Source organism: Sebastes fasciatus, chromosome 14 (assembly GCF_043250625.1).
Source record: "Sebastes fasciatus isolate fSebFas1 chromosome 14, fSebFas1.pri, whole genome shotgun sequence".
In the NCBI taxonomy this organism is placed as follows: Eukaryota; Metazoa; Chordata; class Actinopteri; order Perciformes; family Sebastidae; genus Sebastes; species Sebastes fasciatus.
The window spans coordinates 10,159,156-10,180,494 of record NC_133808.1 but is presented as its reverse complement, the minus strand read 5'-3'; the positions used below and the strand labels follow the sequence as shown (position 1 = coordinate 10,180,494).

At 40.9% G+C, this 21,339-nt stretch overlaps 1 protein-coding gene across 2 annotated transcripts in view; it reads left to right on the top strand.

The window, feature by feature from the left end:
• The window catches only part of itgbl1 (integrin, beta-like 1), a 60,842-nt gene that overhangs the window by 7,946 nt on the left and 31,557 nt on the right, over nt 1-21,339 (top strand). For both annotated transcript variants that reach the window (XR_012597104.1, XM_074658646.1), the window contains exons 3-7: nt 9,334-9,480; nt 11,089-11,211; nt 11,829-11,969; nt 16,422-16,562; nt 18,006-18,152. Coding sequence is in view for 1 of the 2 variants with exons in the window: in XM_074658646.1 (XP_074514747.1) it covers nt 9,334-9,480; nt 11,089-11,211; nt 11,829-11,969; nt 16,422-16,562; nt 18,006-18,152 (699 nt within the window). In the remaining variant the exon portion in view is untranslated. The remainder of the gene's footprint in view (nt 1-9,333; nt 9,481-11,088; nt 11,212-11,828; nt 11,970-16,421; nt 16,563-18,005; nt 18,153-21,339) is intronic.

Here is a 21,339-nt window from a genome sequence, read left to right as displayed (position 1 = left end):
TGTAAAAGAGGACTGCTTGCAACCTGTTACCAAAATTTCCCAGACATTTATCAGATGAGATATCCTTCCTGGAAGTTGTGAGAGAGGCTGGTCCTTCTGGAAGAGAAATGAACCCTCATCTTTTTGTCCGGTGTCCTCGGTAGTCACTGGGCTATGAGTGTCAGGGTTTAATGGAGATATGTGTGCACCTAGAACAGGTATAATAGAGATGTGTGTGTGTGTGTGTGTGTGTGTGTGTGTGTGTGTGTGTGTGTGTGTGTGTGTGTGTGTGTGTGTGTGTGTGCATGTGATGGGTAGAGTGATTTATTTGGGTAGACAAGTTGGCTGCTGTGAGGAGCTCATTATGGTTCAGCAGTCTGGAGCGAGAAGGCCCTTGCTTCAGCCTGATAATGGGGTTTCACTCACTGGTACACAGACTGCAAATGGAACCTAGATGCATCAGAAGAGGGATGGGTTTTAACACCCAGACACACACACACACACACACACACACACACACACACACACACACACACACACACACACACACACACACACATAGAGGATCAGGCTCATTCCCATAGTCTAACAATCATGTGCACACAGAAATGTGCACTACCAGCCACATACTCACAGAACCATATTCCCATGTGCATGAAGGCCCAGCAATTATATTCAAAGCATATTGAGAAGAGTACGCACATCCCTACCAACCCCCCCACCCCGCCTCAGTTGCTCAATGGCCCATGCAGCGTGCACGCTCTGCTGTCTGAGATCGGCAGCCAATTTCTCTCCCTGCGGCTCCCTTATCTCTGCCTCTCACAACTGCCCACTGATAAGATCCAATAGATTTTTCTCCACATAGGGATAAACTGTGCATTTTTCCTTTCCAAAAACATTAGCTTTCCTGGCATTGAGATGTTCTTTTAACTTGGATGGCATTCATCCGGCAAACCCGGGCTAATTCAGATCCTCTCAATCAGAGCAACAAGTCAAGCTGGGGATGATGCATTTTTAAATTTAGGTCTGGTAGCAATATTTTTAAAAATCCATGTGGATATTATTAGTACTATTACTGTCACCACAGGGCAAGAATGCCCTCAGTCTGAAACAACATTCTGTTCCTTTTATGGGGAGTTTTTCTGGTCTTTTCTTTTGTTGTGTGGCTTTCCTTCTGGTGCAGTCAATAGACATCAAGTGAACTGGAAGCGCTACATTCATAAACTATATGCATGCATACAGATGAATATAGTAAACTGCCCTGGGGGGGTTCTTGCACAATGTATGCTGGAATGGAGGCATTATAGAAGCAGTTCATATACTGAAATGTCCATGTTCTCTTTAGGAATGATTAGAGGAAAATAAACAGGTATCCTTGTCATTGTATTCTTAGCATATTATGTTACTTTTACATATGTATTACATTCTTTCTCACAGATACAGGCGTGCTCCTCTGTTTAAGATTTTTTTCTTTTTTTTTGTCACCTTGTGTGATCCCATACATTTTTTTTTTTAATATGCTATGGCCAGTACCATGGTAAACATTTTGGTCAAAGGCCAGAAAAAATGCCAGTAATGTTGCACATTATTTGTACCATGGAATGTTCCATTATAAAGCTGAAAATACATAGATACCAAAGACTTGATTGTGCTCCTTGTAGTTTCTGAGATACAGCCATTTCATTATCATCATATATCTACAGTAGTATTTGGGCACCACTGTTTTTTCCTAAAACATAACGGAGTCTATTGCAAAAACTGTAGTCCCGTGTGCCCAAAGACTAAATATAGTATGATAAGAAAAACTCACTTTTCAGTCAAACAGTTTGACAATTTTGAAAATGTCTTCACATTTGTGCTTAGCAAGCCTGGAGAACACCAAAGGAAATAAAAAAATTCAGTTGTGGGCACATATGGGCTAAGAAGTAACACCGGAGCATTAGTGTTAGAGAAGTTGGCAATGATTTTCTAGGATTCACATGTTTTTCCTTCCTCTGATGCATCCTACATTGTAGCAGAGCAATGGGACAATGACCTAGACTAACATCTGTTGAGCAACTGTGCAAAACATTCCTGTCATTTAATTCTGCTGTTTGTTTTGTGCTTAAATCTCCCTGTTCTGTCTCCACAGTCCCATTTAAAAAAATATATATAAGCTACAGTAGAGAAACATAACCTCTGGTAATTTAACCCTGTTTTTGAGTGTTTGAAGGAATGTTAAAACTACGCTTTTTGAGGTTCTTTTTGATATTTGTGTCATTTCTGTAATAACTCCCCTGTTTTCATAGATTAGGGTCAACGTGGCAATGTCTCCATTCTCACTTTCACAGCCTTCCCTCTTTTTTTTCTTTTTTCTCCCTCATTGACGAGCCACGTGAAATCTCCCCCACTCACTCTTGCTCCGTCTCTCTCTCTGTGTGTGTCTGTGAATCGAGCAGAGTGTTTTCCTCTGGTGTGTGTTCAGACAGGCTGTGCTTCTCTGCAATTTATGGTCTTTCTCCATTGTCAGAGACACAGCGGGTGGCCCAGGGCACTGCAGGCTAGCATTGTCCCAATGAAGAAACACTGTATAATCAACTTGTTAGTAATTACTGTTACAATACTGAGTAGCATTAGACCATTATATCAAGACTGAACCCCTTAGTGAGTGCAACCCAGTCGCCAGATAAAATGTTGGCATTGTACATTCCTGCAAACCACAGGATACGAATATGTTTCATAAATATGTTTCAGTTTTGTATCACGCTTGCTGAAATGTATAATGCTTCGTGGTTAATGTTGTAATGTATGTTTAGGCAACAAAGGTACTTGATTAAGGTTAGAAAAAAACATCATGGTTTTGTGTTGAATTAATGATGCAACAACTTAACGCAACAACTTAATGCACAACTTAATGCAACAACGTAACGCACAACGTAACGCAACAACGTAACGCAACAACGTAACGCAACAACGTAACGCAACAATGTAGCGCAACAAGGTAGCGCAACAACGTAGCGCAACAACGTAATGTAACAATGGTAACAACGTAATAAGTGTAAATAAACAACAACCACCTTAGCGGACTTTCTCACATAACGTTGTTGCGCTTAAGTCAACATTTACTTTTGGTTTCACATGGGACACAAACAGATGTTTTCCTGCGTGAACGTCCTGTGTTTGTTTGACCGATCCATCACCTCTCCCAGCTGCCTTTAGAGGACTTTCTCACTTATTAGGCCTACTCGTTATCATACCGCATAACTTACAATAACGTACGTTCAATATACTACGTCACTTGCTATGACCCAAGCCCCCAGGAAGAGCACCGGGCTTTGAAGCGAATTTCACATAGTAGCCAAACCGTGGAATTATAACTTCTGTGTCCTTCACGTGATGCCATCGGGCCCCAAAAATACTTTTTCCCATAGACTTGCATTGGCAAAGAGACGTCAGTAAATAAGCAGATACTCTTTTTGAGGTAAATCAACTTCCCAGTACGAACACTTGAATAGCCCTAATTTAAATCAATAAGTCCTAAAAGTTGTAAAAGTTAATGCCCTTCTTCCGTTCATGGGAATGAGCCCGAGCCCGAGGCTGGACCAAGGGCTGGGAGCATAGATGTAAAATAAGAACCGGATTCTAGACCCCAAGATGGCACCTATTCATTCCAATGAAAAGTGCTCGCCTTGTGCATATGCCAAAAGGGTTTTCTAACTTCCGGGTTTACTTCTGCGGTATGCGGCCCACTGAATATTTGCAGTAGTCTTTCTCCCGCTGGCCCCACCCGCGAATTTCCGCTCATTGTGATGACATCACCGATTTTAAAATCTCTTTTCTCGGCTCAAGGAAGGTTTTACAAACATAAATGGATCAAAAATTCAGAATATAAAGAGTCATAAAAATTGGAAGCAAGTTATCCAAGGTATTTAGTTCTTATCATACATCCATAGCACGTAACTAACAATAAGTTGCTCGATATACTACGTCTCTTGCTCTGACTGAACGCAAAAACGTTGACCTTCAGCATATCAGTGGTTTTGCAGAAATATTTTTTCCTGGCGACTGGGCTGTAGTGAGCAATCATTTCTGAGTTCAATCTTCATTGAAACATAATGACTCATTTATTTGAATTGTTCTTTATCAAAGAGAGTTGATAGAACACCACTTACTGTAAAACATACAATGCTTGATCAAACTCTCTGCATCTAACAGCTACCATCCCCCAGACACTGATGTAGATTGAGGCACAAAGCCAAGTACGTCTGCCATCCACAACAATCTGTAACTTTATGATTCTGGCAGACTTTAAATATGTATATCCTTCTCTCCCTATCTCAAAGGAGCAGTCGAAATGGATGGATGGTTGTTTTGAGGTTCTGTAGGAACATATGTTAGCCTCTTCCTCTCTCCCTCTCTCTCTCTCTCTCTCTCTCAGACTATGGCTTTTCAGAGCATCTGCTCTTTTCCTGGCTCAGCCCCCAGCCTCTGTGCCCCCTGCCAGAGCCAAAGAAGATCCCACCCAAGGGGGTTTTATGTCAGCAGCACATAAGAAGTCAGTTTGTCCAGTGCTGTTCCAAATCAAACTCCAGATGCACTTTCCATCAGTGTTACACAAGCTTAAGATGTTGCTTCCCAATATGGACACATCACAGACAGATTAGATAAACTAATCACGGGAGAACAACTCACTAATAGCAGTCTGTCCAACATGACTAAAAGGTTTAATACTCATTTCTGTTTCCTAAAGAGAGACAGAGAAAATAGGGACTCACAGTGGAATGCAGTCTCTCAGCCATTACAGCCCATTAAATTGTTCAGTTTTTTTTTTTTTTTTTTGTGTTAGTGCATATTTTGACGTGCTTTCACTTAGATATTCTGAGCTTTCCTGGGCAGTGTGTTCATGGTGAGTCACCTAATGATTCCAGCGTGGGCTGCAAGGAGACAAAGCCACTCAAGTCTATTCAAGTCTACTAAGGCAATTTTGATTGGGACCCATTACAGCTTCCAAAGACTTCTTGCTGTAGGAGCAAGTGTTTCTACATTGCTGTTATCATGCCAGGGAAAGGTTGGAAAAAATATGTACCTTTGTATCACAAGGGTATGATGAATCCACCAAATTTGACAAATGAATGCATGGATGGTGAAGAACAGTAAAAACCGGAAGAATGAAAAGCTGGAGTTCCTTGTTGTGGGGGCAGCGCGCACACACAGAATGAGTTATTACCTGAGACAGGTGTCTCCTAGATCTTTCCTACAGAACACTAGCTGAAGTGCTGCCGTTTCACGCTCCGCCACCCACAGGGAGAGAGAAGCATGGGGGGGGGGATAATTACTCACTGAAATGAGTATCGTGTTATGAAGAACATGATCTAAACAAAGTAAGTGCGGGAAATGACATTTGGAGACGAAAAATCAATTGCGAGTAATAAATGAGCAGAGACAGTCTCGGGGAGTTTTTAGATTTGCAACACATAATGTATGTCTTGCATTATTGCGTTGCTTATAATTGAAACAGCACTGAATAGCCTCAAGATTGCCTCAAATGTAAGTGAGAGAAGTGTTTTCTGCTCACGTAGAGGAAATTTGTTTTTGGTACATATACTTAACCAGTAATCACTCGAAGATTGCTGAATTATTATGTTCCATACAAACCTGTTTCCTTGTTTATTTCCCTCTCAATATTATACTTTGTTTATCATTAAGCAGGGACAAGGTACATTCTAAACCTGAAATTAGCTTGCTCAATGAGTCACCATCCTCTCCTCATCAGCAGTTAATCATGGTAGCGCTACATCACCTATTACAGCCACGGATGCTGGCACAGATGCACCCTCTCTTTCCGACCCCCATGGGATGCATCTGGGCACTGGTCGCAGCCTGATTGGCTGGACGTGCGTGTCGGTCGGTGGTGTGTAGCAAGGACCCTGACACCCCCAAGCTATAGAGAATTACTGCTCAGGAAGCACTAGGAAAGATAAACTGTCGACAGACAGGCACCTTCCCACACACACAAACTTTCGCCTCGCAGACAAAGAGGGTCCATTTTATATGTCAGAGTGATTGCCAAGCAGAGATTAATGGGGGCTAGTGGGTGGCAGTGACTGCTGAATTAAGTTGGAGAGACTGTAATCTAATTCTGTTTTACAGCTAAGCAATTCCCATCTGCAAAACTAAATGATAAATCCATTTTTTTGTTTCGTTTTGTCTGTACTACCATTTTCATTGATTCCTATGTATTGCACTGTGTCGCCACCTCTGTTTTGTGTTTATGTAGCCTATTGCACCAATAATAATAATAAAAAAGAAATGTCCACACTTAATGTACCATGGCTGTGGTCTGAAATATATATTTTAATTTCAATACAGCTTTGGTTTTGCTGTGTTTTAAGATGCTTTAAGGGGACATATCATGCTCATTTTCAGGTTCATACTTGTATTTTGGTTTTCTACTAGAACATGTTGACACGATTTAATGTTCAAAAAACATATTCTTTTCTCATAGTGTCTGTCTGAATATACCTGTAAACTGTCTGAAATGCTCCATTTTAGCGTCTGTCTCTTTAAGACTCCCTCCAGACAAAGCCCAGTCGGTTCTGCTCTGCACTGCTTGGTTGCGAGAAAAACATGGTGCACCTTTGCAAAGGTAGATCCATAGAAATAGAATAGGAGTAGAACGGACATTGACATGCTTTCCGTGGTTGTTTGACTGGTACAAATGAAAATGGCGATTGTTGTTAGTTATATGGTGATAACAGAACACACATCAGTGGGGCCGTACAGTGTGGTTGCAGCTTGCTAATTCCACCATGCTTTAATGCTACACTGGTTACAGAAAATTAGCCGAACAAAGTTGTCACTCATCTGGTGATAGCAATGTGCTTTCCTACGCTGTGACCAGAGTGTGTGGGTGAAGCATTAAGTTGTTAAATTGCACTCTCTAGGCTTAATAACATTACAACTCCCCTGATTGTTTAGTTGTTACTGCAAAACCTCACCACAGTGAGTCTGCGACTTGCTATAAGTCGGTTTAATTTATACAAGAGTTACAACAGTCGCAATGTCAACGGTTCACATTAAAATGGCTGCTGCTCTGACCATCCTGCTACGTTGATTTGAATGGGAATGTCCGTTCTACTTCTATTCTGTTCCTATGGGTAGTTCTCAAGCCGTGGGTAGAGATATTCCAACATGTTCTCATCCCAACTCATCACATACTGACGCCTTGTCAGACCCCTCAGCGCCACTTTTCGGTCACAGTAAACATGTGCTTAATAACCCCTCGGCGTCAATTTCCTGTCGCAGTACACAAGTCACACATTTAAAGGGACTGTTTGTAACTTCTTACACATATAAATCAATACGGGCCGGTTTCCCATGCGGGCTTGGGTATGGCTACGCTGTTCAGACTCAGACTCCAAAACAAACTACACGGAAGCACCAAAACCGCAAAGTTATATCTAGTGAAGCCCGTCTTGCAAAACAGTGTTGGCCGCGGTCGGAGGACGCGGGGGAGAACGTAGCTTTGGTCTCCAGGGCCGGAGTCTCTGCTGTACTCTGCTCCTCTGCCTGCTTGCCTTCAGTCACACACCGCACTCCTTCTCGCTATTTCACTCCACACGTGTATGTGCGCACACTACACACTGCAGAAGAGTTAGTAGCACTGAGAATATCTAGTGAATGTACAGTGGACGTTTGTGCAGAAATAAATGCTGCAGCTCCTCCAGACCAACAGAGATTTCCCGTGTCTTGTGAAGTGACGGGGCTCCGCAGCGAGAAACGTTATCGTCTCCGACCAAAACTCCGGTGTCTCCCCTGTTCCCTTCTGACCGCGGTCGGGAGGCTGAAGCAGGAAAAGCCAACACTAGGAACAGCATTGATTCATGGAGAGACCTCCATGTAGAGCGAGCACAAGCGCGAACCCGTCACTGACTTTTGTTGACTTAACAGCCACAAGTGTCGTTGTTAACAAGCATTTCTGATTCTTACAAACAGTCCCTTTTAATGTTGTAAGTAAAACAAAAATACTTGCTATGGATTAGGCAACAAAATCACAACAGTTAGGTTTAAGAAAAAACAACATGGTTGGGCTTAAACTACTACGTTTCTACAGTGGAAATGTCAATGAACCTTTTGAACACGGAAAGTGAAAGTGAGAACTTAACGCAGGGGACACAAACAGTGGTCTCCTAGATGAAAGCCCTGTGTTTTTTGGACCCATCCACCACACTTCCCGGCCATCTTGTGTGTATCTCTTTCGCTCTTCAAACTACATCACCACACTCCTGGTGCACCTTTCCTGAGCGTTTACTATTAACGCTGATGGGTTTACATTGTAGTTAAAGAAAAGCCCGGTGCGTCTCATATATATCATACGGGACATCGACAGCCGTGACAAAACATCAGTATTCAACGCCCTGGGAATGAGAACGGGCTGGATACTCAGATGGGTCGCAGTAGATTCTAATGAGCCTGCATTTGACACAGGGTGGGGAGCTAAATCTGAATGGCTTGTTGAATCACATGTTTGCTGATCCAGGCACCCCACAAAAAACTGCCTGTTTGTGGGTTCGTTGGCATTCCAGATACCCAAATGTATGTGCACAAGCACTGGAGTTTATTTCCCTCAAAATTGTATTGCCTCTGTGTTGCAGCTTTCTTTGAATGCACTTTCCATATTCTTCTTTTCCTTGAACCTGTTCCCAAGCGTCCCCTGAGACATATCGATAATGAGAAGAGACAGGGGACTTGCCTGTTGTTAATGACTGATGGATAGCCCTTGAAAAGGACACCGCATTTACACGATGAACGAGTCAGGAGAATGATTGAGTGTGACATGCAAGGCCCCTTGCTGCTAAACGCATTGGGTGCAACATTTATAATAACTTGTCAACAGCCTTCATTTGCATCATGTAATTCCTCCTGTTTTTCATATTGCTCACTACGGACATCAGAATGATGAGAAATAGTGACGCCAAACTGCCTGTGTAGGTCCTCTGAACACCGAGGCAACACTCTCATTGAGTGATTGATGAGGAAGCTAGTTTCTTATCATCCTGAAATTTTGAAACCAAAAGGGTTGTATTGCAACTAAGACTGCCTGCTTACTAGATGTACATTTATGCATCTCAAGGGAAATGTAGAACAGAGTCATTTGCGAGTACAATTGGTCTGTTACAATAATTACAAGTCAAGGGGAGTCAAATGAATCCTATAACTCCAGTTCCTGCACTCTCCTGGTAGTGCAATGTGCCATCATACCCATTTAAGATAACACTTGTGTGTGTGTGTCTTGTTTGTAGAGCGATTTGGCAAGAGGGCATGCTTTTCAACATTGATAAACAGCATGTGGCGTGTTTTTGTGTTTCCCTTTAGATCGTGGCTACTGTGACTGTGGGACGTGTGAGTGTGACGAAGGCTGGTTCGGAGATGCCTGCCAGTTCCAGGAGGAGTGCAACCTACCCGGCAAGAAGAGCAAAGAGCTTTGCAAAAACCCACAGGGGGTGGTGTGCTCCAACAGAGGTACTGCGACCACACACACGATAAGCATACACACACACACACACACACACATGTATACACACAATGAGTCTTTGTTATACACAGTTGCAAGAAAAGTGCACTCAAGTGTGAACAAAAGTCTGCATCAAACAAACAACCGGCGTTGCATATTCACAGACACATTACCCACACAGAAAACACACACAACAATCACATAGTGTCTTTTGTATTGTGCTTTTGGTACCACTTTCCAATATTGCAGTCTTTTATAAAAGATTTATAAATTGTACAGTTTAAACTAATGTCTCTTATAAATGCATTATAGACTAGTAATATGCCATTATTAAAGACAAGCTCTGGTTTGCCAGGTTGTGAAATCTACTGACATATATAACTGCAAATCTGATTTCTTATTACAAAGTCAAAAAAATCATGATTTGTAATTAATACAATTATTATTAATTACAATAAAGTAGGGCTGTCAAAGTTAATGCGATAATAACCCGAGTTAACGCAAATTTGTTTAAATGCCACTAATTACTTTAACCTATTAACAAAACTTGCGATTTTTAGGTTGTAGCGGGCTCAGTTTTGAAGCTAGAGTGAAGATACTGGCATCATATGAAACTAAAAAATCTAAGGAATCGATTGCTACCAACCATATCATAATATACTATGGTTACATATGAGTAAAAATTGGCATGGTTATTTTCAAAGTGGTCCCTTGACCTCTTCTGACCTCAAGATATGTGAATGAAAATAGGTTCTATGGGTACCCACGAATCTCCTCTTTACAGACATGCCCATGGTACATTTTGAACAAATAAAAAGTGTGATTAATTTGCGGTTAATCACGATTAACTATGGATGATCATGTGATTAATCACGATTCAATATTTTAATCGATTGACAGCCCTACAATAAAGCTATGAGCTACCACTTATAACCCACTTTAAAGTTATTGTTATTTCTTTCAGTTAAAGCGTGGGTTGGTAATCTTGAGAAAGCAAGAGTACGCAAGATTTTAAAAATGGCAAAACTGATAGCCCGTCACTTCAGGCCTCCCTCCAAAGCCACCATAATGAACGTAAACAGTGAACATAACTATTGTCAATGATTTCATTCGGCCCAAATGAAATGATTGGGCGGGCTTATTACAGTCCTGTGACATTCAGAGATCATTGATTTTTTTTTTGTCAGAGCATATTGATTGCTTATTGATTGCTGTCAGGATGCAAAGAGAATTTCAACTAATATAACACACATTTTTGAAGAACACTACCAACCCTACCTTTAATAATACTGTATTGATATGTTTGTGAAGGTTCTCAGTCATTCAGGTCAGGGTATCCGAGTAAGGGTTAAATCAGCAGCAACTGGACTTGGTTTAGATTCTTGAAGATGTTTCACTTCTCATTCAAGAAGCTTCTTCAGTTCTGGCTAAATGGCAGGGGAACCCAGGAGTTTAACATCTGTGGGGTCGTTCGCAGGATAATAGAAACCACTCAAAACATACACACATCCCGCCATCCAAAACCAACCACATACTCACAAACTTGACCTTTTTTTTTTTTTTTTTTTTTACAACAAATGAGCTTAAACTGTGTCTAAAGATGGTATCTTTAATAGGGACGTGCCACTGTGGTAGCTGCATGTGTGAGGATAAGGACAACAGGGGTCTGGTGACGGGACCTTTCTGTGAGTGTGACGACAGCGAGTGTCTGGACGAGGACACAGGAGAGGTGTGTGGAGGTATGGCCCGCAGTCCCTGTCTCACCCCCTCACTCCCCCCACTAACCTAAAGTAGAAAAAAAAGAACACCTTAGTTTAATATATGGTTATTCAAGGACTGTCCATATTTGTCACTCTGTTTGACATTAATTTGAAGTTTGAACTGTTGTCTCTAGCTGACTACATTGTTATACTTATCCCTGTTCCCTAAAGGTAGGTCCAGTGCCTGCTTGTCATTGTTAATTAGCCATTCATAATTTCCTTTTGAAAAACAAATCATGGACTTTGCTTATCAGGCGTTTGTCGGAAATACAAGTACCTTCATTTGTCTAGCAAGTCTCAAATAGTGGCAATTAAAAGCAGTAAAAACAAATGTTGAATGTTTTATTTATTTTTTTGGTAAAACATATATGATATGATATTTTGAAGAAAATGAAAAAAAAATATTGCATTTTTCTGACTTGGGTTGGCAAAAATACAACATTGTCAGAATTTGTAGTATACAGTCCCCTTAAAATACTAAAAAGTGAACATTTCAATGAGTAATTGGTAATCTGTTTAACTGACTGTCAATCTATCCAAACACGGACAAAGGTGAACTCATCAGTTGTTGCATGTGCATTCTGATCTGCTTCCAGGCCATGGCCAGTGTTACTGTGGAAACTGTTACTGCGCTGCTGGTTGGCATGGAGACAAATGTGAATTCCAGTGTGACATCAGCCCATGGGAAAGCAAGCGGAGATGCACATCTCCAGATGGCAAAATCTGCAGCAACAGAGGTCTGTATATATCTGCTTCCTAGTCTTAGTAGTTCAATTATTTTATAATTATTGATTAAATTATTGAAGCAATTTTTTTAAATGTGATACTGTCATCGAAAATTTTAAATGTATACAAAATATAACAAATAGGGCTGTCAAAGTTACGCAATAATAACGCGTTAACACAAATTAATTTTAACATCACTCATTTCTTTAATGCATTAAGACAATCAATCTCTCGGAGGTTCTAGCGGGCTCAGTCTTAAAGCTAGAGTGAAGATACTGGCATCCTGTGAAACTAAGGAATCCATTGGTATCATGTCATACTAGCTTGCCGCGAAAGAGGTTAAATAACGCTATAAACTTTTTGCTGCTAAATTTTGGCGAGGAAAAACTGTCATGGCCATTTTCAAACGGGTGCCTTGACCTCTGACCTCAAGATATGTGAATGAAAATGGGTTCTATGGGTAACCACGAGTCTCCCCTTTACAGACTTGCCCACTTTATGATAATCACATGCAGTTTTGGGCAAGTCATAGTCAAGTCAGCACACTGACACACTGACAGCTGTTGTTGCCTGTTGGACTGCAGTTTGCCATGTTATGATTTGAGTATATCTTTTATGCTAAATGCAGTACCTGTGAGGCTTTCTGGACAATATTTCTATTTTTTTTGTGTTAATTGATTTCCAATAATAAATATATATATTAATTTGCATAAAGCAAGCCTATTTGCCGGCCATGTTGATAAGAGTATTAAATACTTAACAAATCTCCCTTTAAGGTACATTTTGAACAGATAAAAAAATGTGCAATTCATTTACGATTAATCGCGATTAAATATTCTAATCGATCGACAGCCCTAAAAACAAGTAAGGAAACATTTTTTTTTTCCAATAGCCATTATGCGGATGCGGATATTTATTATCATCGGTTCACAAAGCTACAAGATACTAGAATGTTACGTATGGAAAGGGAGTTCTCTTGTTAATTGTCACTACAGCTTACAAAGAATCCACCGCATAGTAGTGATAATTGAATTGTATTGCCTGGAAACAGGGAACAAACATTGAATAAGGAATCAAGTTCATTTCCTGTCTGTTATCTAGGGGTCATTAAGAGGAGGAGATGACTCTATCCCAGCAGTGGTGAAACACAAATCTTTGATCTGTCACAGTTTCCAGCATGTATGACAAGAGAAACCCAGTTCAGTGTGTCTCCTGCTATCTGACAGATAAAAAAGAGTCATTTTTGACACCCACCTTTTGAACTGAGAATGAAGAAAGAGATGGAGATGAAGGGTGGAAACCACAGGAGAAATACAGAGAAGAGAACGCAGAGAATAGACCGATTTAAGAAATCCTCATGTAAATTCCACTCAAAGTCATCAGAGCTTGGCGGACAGGCAGTCAGAGAAAGAGCTTCACTAACCTAGCTCAAGTGATCCTGCGGGATTTCAGTAAAGCTCTCTAAAATTAATTACAGTGGACTGGCTGAGGGCTGGCTAAGTGGAAGGGCTAAATGGTATGCTACATGGACAGAGCCCCATGATTTATGGTTAAGTGCACAGCTGACTTATCATGAACAACCATCAACTGTGTTCATGGTGTAGTAGCCCATTGTGCTCCTCTTTAGTAAAGAAAAGGGCAGTCAAAGGCCGGACAATCCCAAGAGCTACCAGAGAAAAGAGCAAAAGAAATATGACTTCAATTAAAAAGAGTCCATCTCAGTTCAAATCAACCTAAAGACTGTTTTTTCTGCTTGATCAATTAGCTTGACAGCGTTTTACGATTCTTTCAAGTACCTGCTATCAATGAAATTATTAATTGACTCCTTTATTGATTCCTTTTTGATACACCGTTAGACTGTGGAAAAAGAGGTTTTATAGCTTTGATTTAGTTTTCTTACTCTCTCTGTTTCAATAAAAGCTGCACCCGATTTGACTGTTATCAGGCCATTAAATAGGCATTATCAGTCGCTATAAGCACCATAGATATGGGTCAATAGGGGCCTACTATGCCTGCTATATTGTAAAAGTGAAAGTGAAACCTAAAAGCAACACGTTCTAACATGTAATAAAACTGCATGAAACTTTATATTTTGAACACAATCAAAAATGCTTATTTAGGGTTAGGCAACACAAAAAAACATTGTGTTTTGGTTTAAAATAACTAAGAGCACAAAAACAACTACACATTATTGTTTTACATAGAACGTGAACTCAGGTCTCCTGGGTGAAAACCCTGTGTTTTGTGATCCATCCATTGTCCCTGTCCTCTACCCTTTATGGAGTTTTACGCTGTCTATACTACATCGCCTGACTTCCACTTCTGCTCATGTCATAAATACTACGGTAGCTAGAAGTCGCTGTTGTTCTTTTTTACCTTCTTTTAGCGATCTACCATGTAAATCAATGATAAAACCTACTAATGGGTGTAGTAAGCCCCTACTGACCCACATCTATGGTGCTTATAACGACTGATAACGCCTATTTGATAGCCTGACAAGAGTCTAATCGGCTGATGTAAAGAACAAACATTACGGCATGTATAGGAAATCTCAAAGATTTGACTGACAATAAAGGCACGGTCACACATACAAGAAACTAACATTCTCCTACCGTTTACTTCCATTCTATGCGATTGAAGCGGCGAAAAAACATCAGCTTCTGGTTGGGAAGCAAATTCACATCTTTGGATTCGCATGGAGTTCACCATAATCACTTCAGCAAAGTTGAACTGAGGATTCGAAGAAGCTAAGTTGATTCGGAAGCAAATTTATTTTAGCCCCTTTGCTCGCATAAAACGGAAGTGAATGGTAGGCGAATGTTATTTTTGTGCATGTGTGACCATGCCTTAACATGATACATATTATTAAAAATTGATGAAAGAAAAGAAGATGTATAATGTTTGGGAAAGATTAGAAGAAGTTACTCCTATTCAAGGCAAAAAAAAAAACATTATGATAAGGCTGCCTGCGTGGCTGTAATGTTAACTTTATAATTAATTATACTTGGGTTAACTGACGCCCTTGTGAAAATGCAACACACCTGTAACTGTTAACTGTCCAAGGCACCACTTTCCGACATGCGCTGCCAACAAATGTTGAAGCACATTGTCAGCAGTGTGACCTTTCCTCAAAATATCATAAATCCTGTATTTTTACCCCCAACAGTTTGGTAAAATATGACAACATATTCCAACATCTTTTCATTCTGCCCCGAGGGCAACAGTTCTCAGAAGTCAGACAATTTGGTACTGATTATGATGGGAACAATTCTCAATTCCAATCTCTATATGGCATGTAACCGTTTTGTTCTGAATTAATCCTCATTGTGAAGATAATTCCCGGTGATTATAGGAGATGGATCAAGAAAGATGGTTACATAAGAGGGTTGATTGGATTTCATCACCCTGTATAGATGTAGAGATGTGAAGTGTTTTGTATGAGAGTGTGAAATATCTGCTGCTCTGCTCACACTCTGAAATGAATGAGTGAATGATTTGACTGACAGTCCCCAATAGATTACGGTGTTTCATTCCAACAAACTGACAACCCCCTCCGTCTGTTGGGTTCACCTAGCCTCCTCAGTCGAGCTAATAATACACTAACTGGCGTGCTGTCAAAATGATAACAGCCACATAATGCTGGAGGCTAAATACGTGCATCTATATACGATTTCTTGATCAAAACAATTTGACTCGGAGATAATGTCGTCGCATGAGGCACGCAGGGAGGAATGATTCCCCTTTTGTGTGGAGGGGGAGGTTGCTTTTTAGCTGAAAAAACAGGGATTTAGTCAAAAACTGTCTCTGAATACAGAACGTAAATGCATTCTCTAATGAATCCTGATTTTATAGGGCGTTTATAGAACATTTCTGATCTAGTACAGGTGCTGTAATCTGCTCTGGTGAAGCCAGGCTGTGACATTTGTGGCAAACATTAAAGTGCATGGCTCTATAAATCCAGGGCTCCAGGGTTATGAGGGTGGTGAGGGAGACCGAACCAGGGCCAAGGGCCAGACACGCGCCAGCCGCAGCCCACAGGCTTGCCAGCTGGCCCTGGCTCCCCTGGGGTTCCCCGTGCTCTGTCACTGCTGATAAGAGAAAATGGGATTTCCACTGGCTGCTGTTCGGCTGATGTCCTGGCTAAGATGTAAAACAAATGAGAAAGAGACAGACAGACAGATAAAGGAAGAAAAAGTGAGACAGAAGGGGGACTTTTATTTATCCCGGTGGCTGCAGCCTAAAGTAGAAAAGTAAATCCTCCCAACCTCACCCACATCTGTGCCAGAAGCTTGTCTACCGTTTATCATATCGCAGACAATGAGTTGTATTTACCGTTGCTTTTTTTTTTTTTTTTTCAGTTCACATTAGTGATTTTATTATTGTATGACTGAAAGAACTTACAATGGAGAATTAATACAATGTGAATTTACAGTATGCGTGTATGTGTTTGCTGTGGGTGTCAGGGACCTGTGTGTGTGGAGAGTGTAACTGTCATGATGTAGATCCATCTGGCGACTGGGGAGATATTCATGGAGACACCTGCGAGTGCGATGAGAGGAACTGCCATGCAACCTACGACCGATACACGGATGACTTCTGCTCAGGTCAGCCTGCTGTTTTTTTGGAATCACATATCTGCATGCAATACATTTACAAAAAACCTGAATCCTCTTTAAAAATAGCTAAAGGAAGTGGTTCAAGATTTTGGGAAACACGCTTATTTGATTTCATGCCGAGAGTTAGATGAGAGGATTGATACCACTCTCACTGGCTCTTTCAAAAGGTAACAAAATCTGCCTACAAAAGCCAAGGTGTAAAAATTACAATTTGCTATTATATAGGGGTAAATGTGCTGGAAAATTTCTTTGCTGGAACCATAGACTGTATAAGAAGTGAGCGTAGTCACTGTGAAGTCACCAATTGTTTTGTAGACTGCCGTTTTTGAAGTCTTGAGTTCGGCATTTTGGCCGTCACTATCTTGTTTTTTTTCGCAGTGGCCATCTAGGCTATTTGCAGCCAGAAGCGACACGAAGGGTGGAGCTAAGTACAAGTACAAGTACGACCAGTAACTTCATGGAGTGTCAGATGATTGCCTGGAAGCCCAAAAAAATTCTGGCACATAATTCCCCATAAAACAGCAAGTTGTCATTTTTATTCCCACACTTTGGGGTTTGTATGAATTCCAGTTACATATTTAGCTGGGCTGCTGTATGTACATTGGAGTGATATCAATCTTCTCATCTAACTCTCTGCATGAAAGCAAACTGTTTTTCCATTTAATAAGAGAACCGACTTACGCAATGCACAACTACTGGTAGGCTATATAGCCTAATATTGTTTATGTCCATACCATATATTGATCCTCATCTTTGAATAACTGCAGTTCCAACAGCTTTCCACTTCTTATACTCTGGTGCAAGTTCGAAGCTGTGAAAGTGAACTTTCTGTATAACTTAACAATAAACTATAGGGATGGGTGGGAATGACCAAAATGAACAAAATATGATGGCTGCTACTACTGTGACTAGCGTACTAATAATTTATGTAACAGAAAACGTATCTTAGCCTCCTAGCGTATTCACAGTTAACAGTTCTTTGGGTGCATGCCTTCATGCATACTTCATTGTTCCAGAGAATACGAACACAATTCACATCTTAATGTCTTAAATCTCATCTTTCTCCATCAGTTTCTCTCTCTCTTTCTCTCCTAGACCAGACCAGGTATAATCAATGCTGGCCATCCAGCAGCTTAGAGGAGGCCAGACAGTCAAAGCTTGTTTAGCCAATGCTCTGAGGACAGTAAATCTTCTCACCTCTAGCATATCCTGCCCCTTGTTTGTTTTGCTACCTCCCTTGCTCCCTTTTCTCTCTCTCTCCCTCACACACTAGCTCCCCTTTTACCCTCTTTTCTGCTCCATAACCTATCCAACTCTCCACTTCACTCCCCCCCCCCACCTTAGTATGCTTATTAGAAATTTCCTTGTCCAAAGCCTCCACTTTGTTTCACCTCTCTGCTTCCTTCACCTCTTCATCTCCCCTCTCGGCAGGTCATGGCCAGTGTAATTGCGGCAGGTGTGACTGCAAGGAAGGATGGGACGGGAGGAAGTGCGAGCATCCTCTGTCCTGCTCCCTGTCTCTGGAGAGCAGTCTGAAGAAGTGTCGGGGAACGTCCAATTTGCCCTGCTTCGGACGAGGTACCTGGTCTTCCCATCCGCGCCTGTTGCCATGGTTACTGCAGCAGGCCGGCACTCTATCCTCACCTCTTGATGTAAAATAGGCCATTTCCAGTGTTTAACATCTCTTAATCCATCCTTAAGAGGGCTGTAAATGCACCCGGGTGCCCAGCAATCAAATCTGAGCAACCACTCAGCGTTTATTGTGTCGCACATATCACATATACATGCGGGTTCGTACAGTATTAATGCTTTTGTTCCGTTATGTGCACTTGTGCTCATGCATATGTGCATGTTTATGTGCGTGTGTGAGATTAAGGTGCACTGTCTGCCTGTAAGCTATAGCCGGAACAGCTCTTTCAGTAGAACAAGCCGTGGGTCGATGTGTCTAGATTAATTACACTGCAATGTATGCTTCATTAGTGGCCCTTCTGGACAGAGGAAACTGTTTTCTTGGAGCCTCCAAATGTCAGGCCTAATACTAATATTAGGACTACACTAAGAAACTCGTGCTAACAAAAAAGAAAAGTCCAGGTTGCTCTTCCCTTGTTGTCCCAGTCATGCACCCTTGAGCCTGCTGATTGATGATAGTAAGGTGGAAGTGGGGGAATAGATGCACTATGTGCTATAGAGGCTGTGTGTGTGTGTGTGTGTGTTACTCATGCAGTATCTGCTTGTTAGTGGAATATTCAAATATTGCTAAATCCTGTAGGCCTGGGCGATATGGTCAAAATCTTCTATCCTGATATAGGTCGTCCCATATCACGATAACGATATATATCACGATATAGCATGTTTTCTGGTAATTCAATAAATAAATAGTCTATATGAAATAACCACAAGGTAAAGCCTGTTTTATACTGTGTGAATTTAAATACTTGACAAATGAAAAGTACTGAGTATTTTTCTCATTTAATTAAGACCATTAGTGCATAATGAACAAGCGAAACTATAGAGAAACAAAATTATTAAATATTTCCAGCTACACACTCAGTATGTTTACATGCATGCAAACAAAAAAACAGAGTAATAAGATTAAGACAATAGTTTGATTTAATTGAGTTTGATCTGATTTAAAAAAAAAAAATTTAGTTGGTTTGTGGTTATTATTATCAATTTAAACGAGGAGTTCTCAAACTTTTTGGGGCCAGGGACCCCTTACAGTGGAGAACATTTTCCAAGGACCTCCTGTTAATCGTAACATTTAATCGTAATCAGCAATCGTAATTAAGCATATGCTTACTACCATTTGTGATCTCAGCCATTGGAACTATTTGTTTCTATTGGCCCAAAGTTAACATGGTTGGGAGTAAATGACACAATGCTTGTTTTATTGGCGAAAATGGTCCTCATCTGTAGAGATGCACTAATAAATGATACAGCACAATTTTATCATTTGTAGCAAATTATGTCCCGGACACCCTGGCAGAGTGCCTCAGACCCCTGGGGGTCTCCGGGACCCCACTTTCAGAATCACTGATTTAGGTGACGTAATTGTGCATCGCGATATCTTGATATATGATTTCATCACGATACGATTCCATTTAAATCAGTGAGCTGAGACAGAAACTTTGGCATAAATGTGTGTGTTTATACAGGACCCTATCGCTAAGAAAGTGATTGAGAAAATAGTTTCTTACAGTCCTTTAGATATTGTATTCCATGAATAAGAGCCTGGTTGGCATGTTAAACCCTTGAAAAACCAGGCATTTATCCACAATTACTGTTCCATGGTGGATTAAAAAAAACATATTAAAAATGGTAACAACATTGTTTTTTATCATTTCTGTTAATTAATTATTGTGTAGGAGTAAAACACCCACACTCTTAATATAATTAGTGAAGTGAGGCCAAAACATTTTTATAATAGATCGGGGGAAAACATGCAGTCAGTCCATTAACTGCTCAACTGCTACAGCAATTGATGCACAAACCAGTAATTAAGATTACACTGAACACTACACATGTGCACAGCCCCAAAGCTTCTCAGCCAAAGAGGGGAGAACAAATTACTCACCTGTTGCAAAGCTACGCCGATTAATCTTTACAGGTGGTGGACATAAACGCCCCTGGCCACGTCTACATCAGCGTTAAACTGAAATATCATAAAACTAATTGGGTGAGGTGAGGTCACATTCTGAGCTAAGCAAGCCAAATAAGTATGGCATTTATAGTCAGGTTCCATAATTGCGATTGGAAGTAAAGACAAATGACATCCTAGCAAGTGTTTTCATCCAATCGGCTGCAGGAAGAGTTTGCATTCATGACATTTGAGTAAAGAAAAAAACTGTCAATCATCTATTGTACCTGAAATTACATTAGTTGTGAGTTAATTCATCCATAGAAATACCAGACGACGAAATGCAAAGCCACAATGATGGTATAGCCTTGCCAGACAGCTGCTGAGCCTACGTCCAGAGGTAACAATGCACAATGGCCACGTTACCGTTGTTCTTAGACTGACTGACAACCTGCATTGTTCCAAAGTACGCTATGGCCATTCGTGAATAAGATAAATTGTCTAGTAGCTATGCAGGACAGTCTTCTGAGGCAGCAACCTTAATCAATCAGCTTTACAGTGCTGCTGCATGGGGCATTGTTCTCCATCCATTTTGCTAAACATTATTTTCTGGGGAATACCTATCAGTGTTCCTGCACTTCAGCATGAGAGGACAAAAAAAGAAAAGGTACAGTAAAGTCTGCTGTATTCTGTTGGTCTCACGGTGATCCAACGTCGTACAGTAGTAGCAGTCGCGACCTGCTTGGTCTCAGGGATCTGAGGATTTATCAGGGGGTTAATGTGAAGCATTGATTTCCTGTTTCATTTGACTGTGGGGAGGTCAGTGGGGAATCCACAGCTTTCAGCCGCTGTTCCAAATGAAAAGAGGGGATACGTGGATTGTAGCTTGCTGTATGTTATTATAGCGGCCATAGACGTTCCTCACACCCATGGATGGGAGAGCTGCTGATTAGATCAGGCACCTGAAACCCATAGGGCAGGGCTGCCTGCTACCATGGAGACAGCTACATTAACATCACCATGAGCCAACAATGGAACAGCGACGCCAATATGGTAAACGACACTCACATATTGTAACTACGATATGAAGCCTCGACCTCGGCTAAGTGCACTCTACAAATAGAACCAATTTTGGTGCCTTTGAATGCATCAACTCTTCATTACATATTGTGTCTGTTCCATAACAGA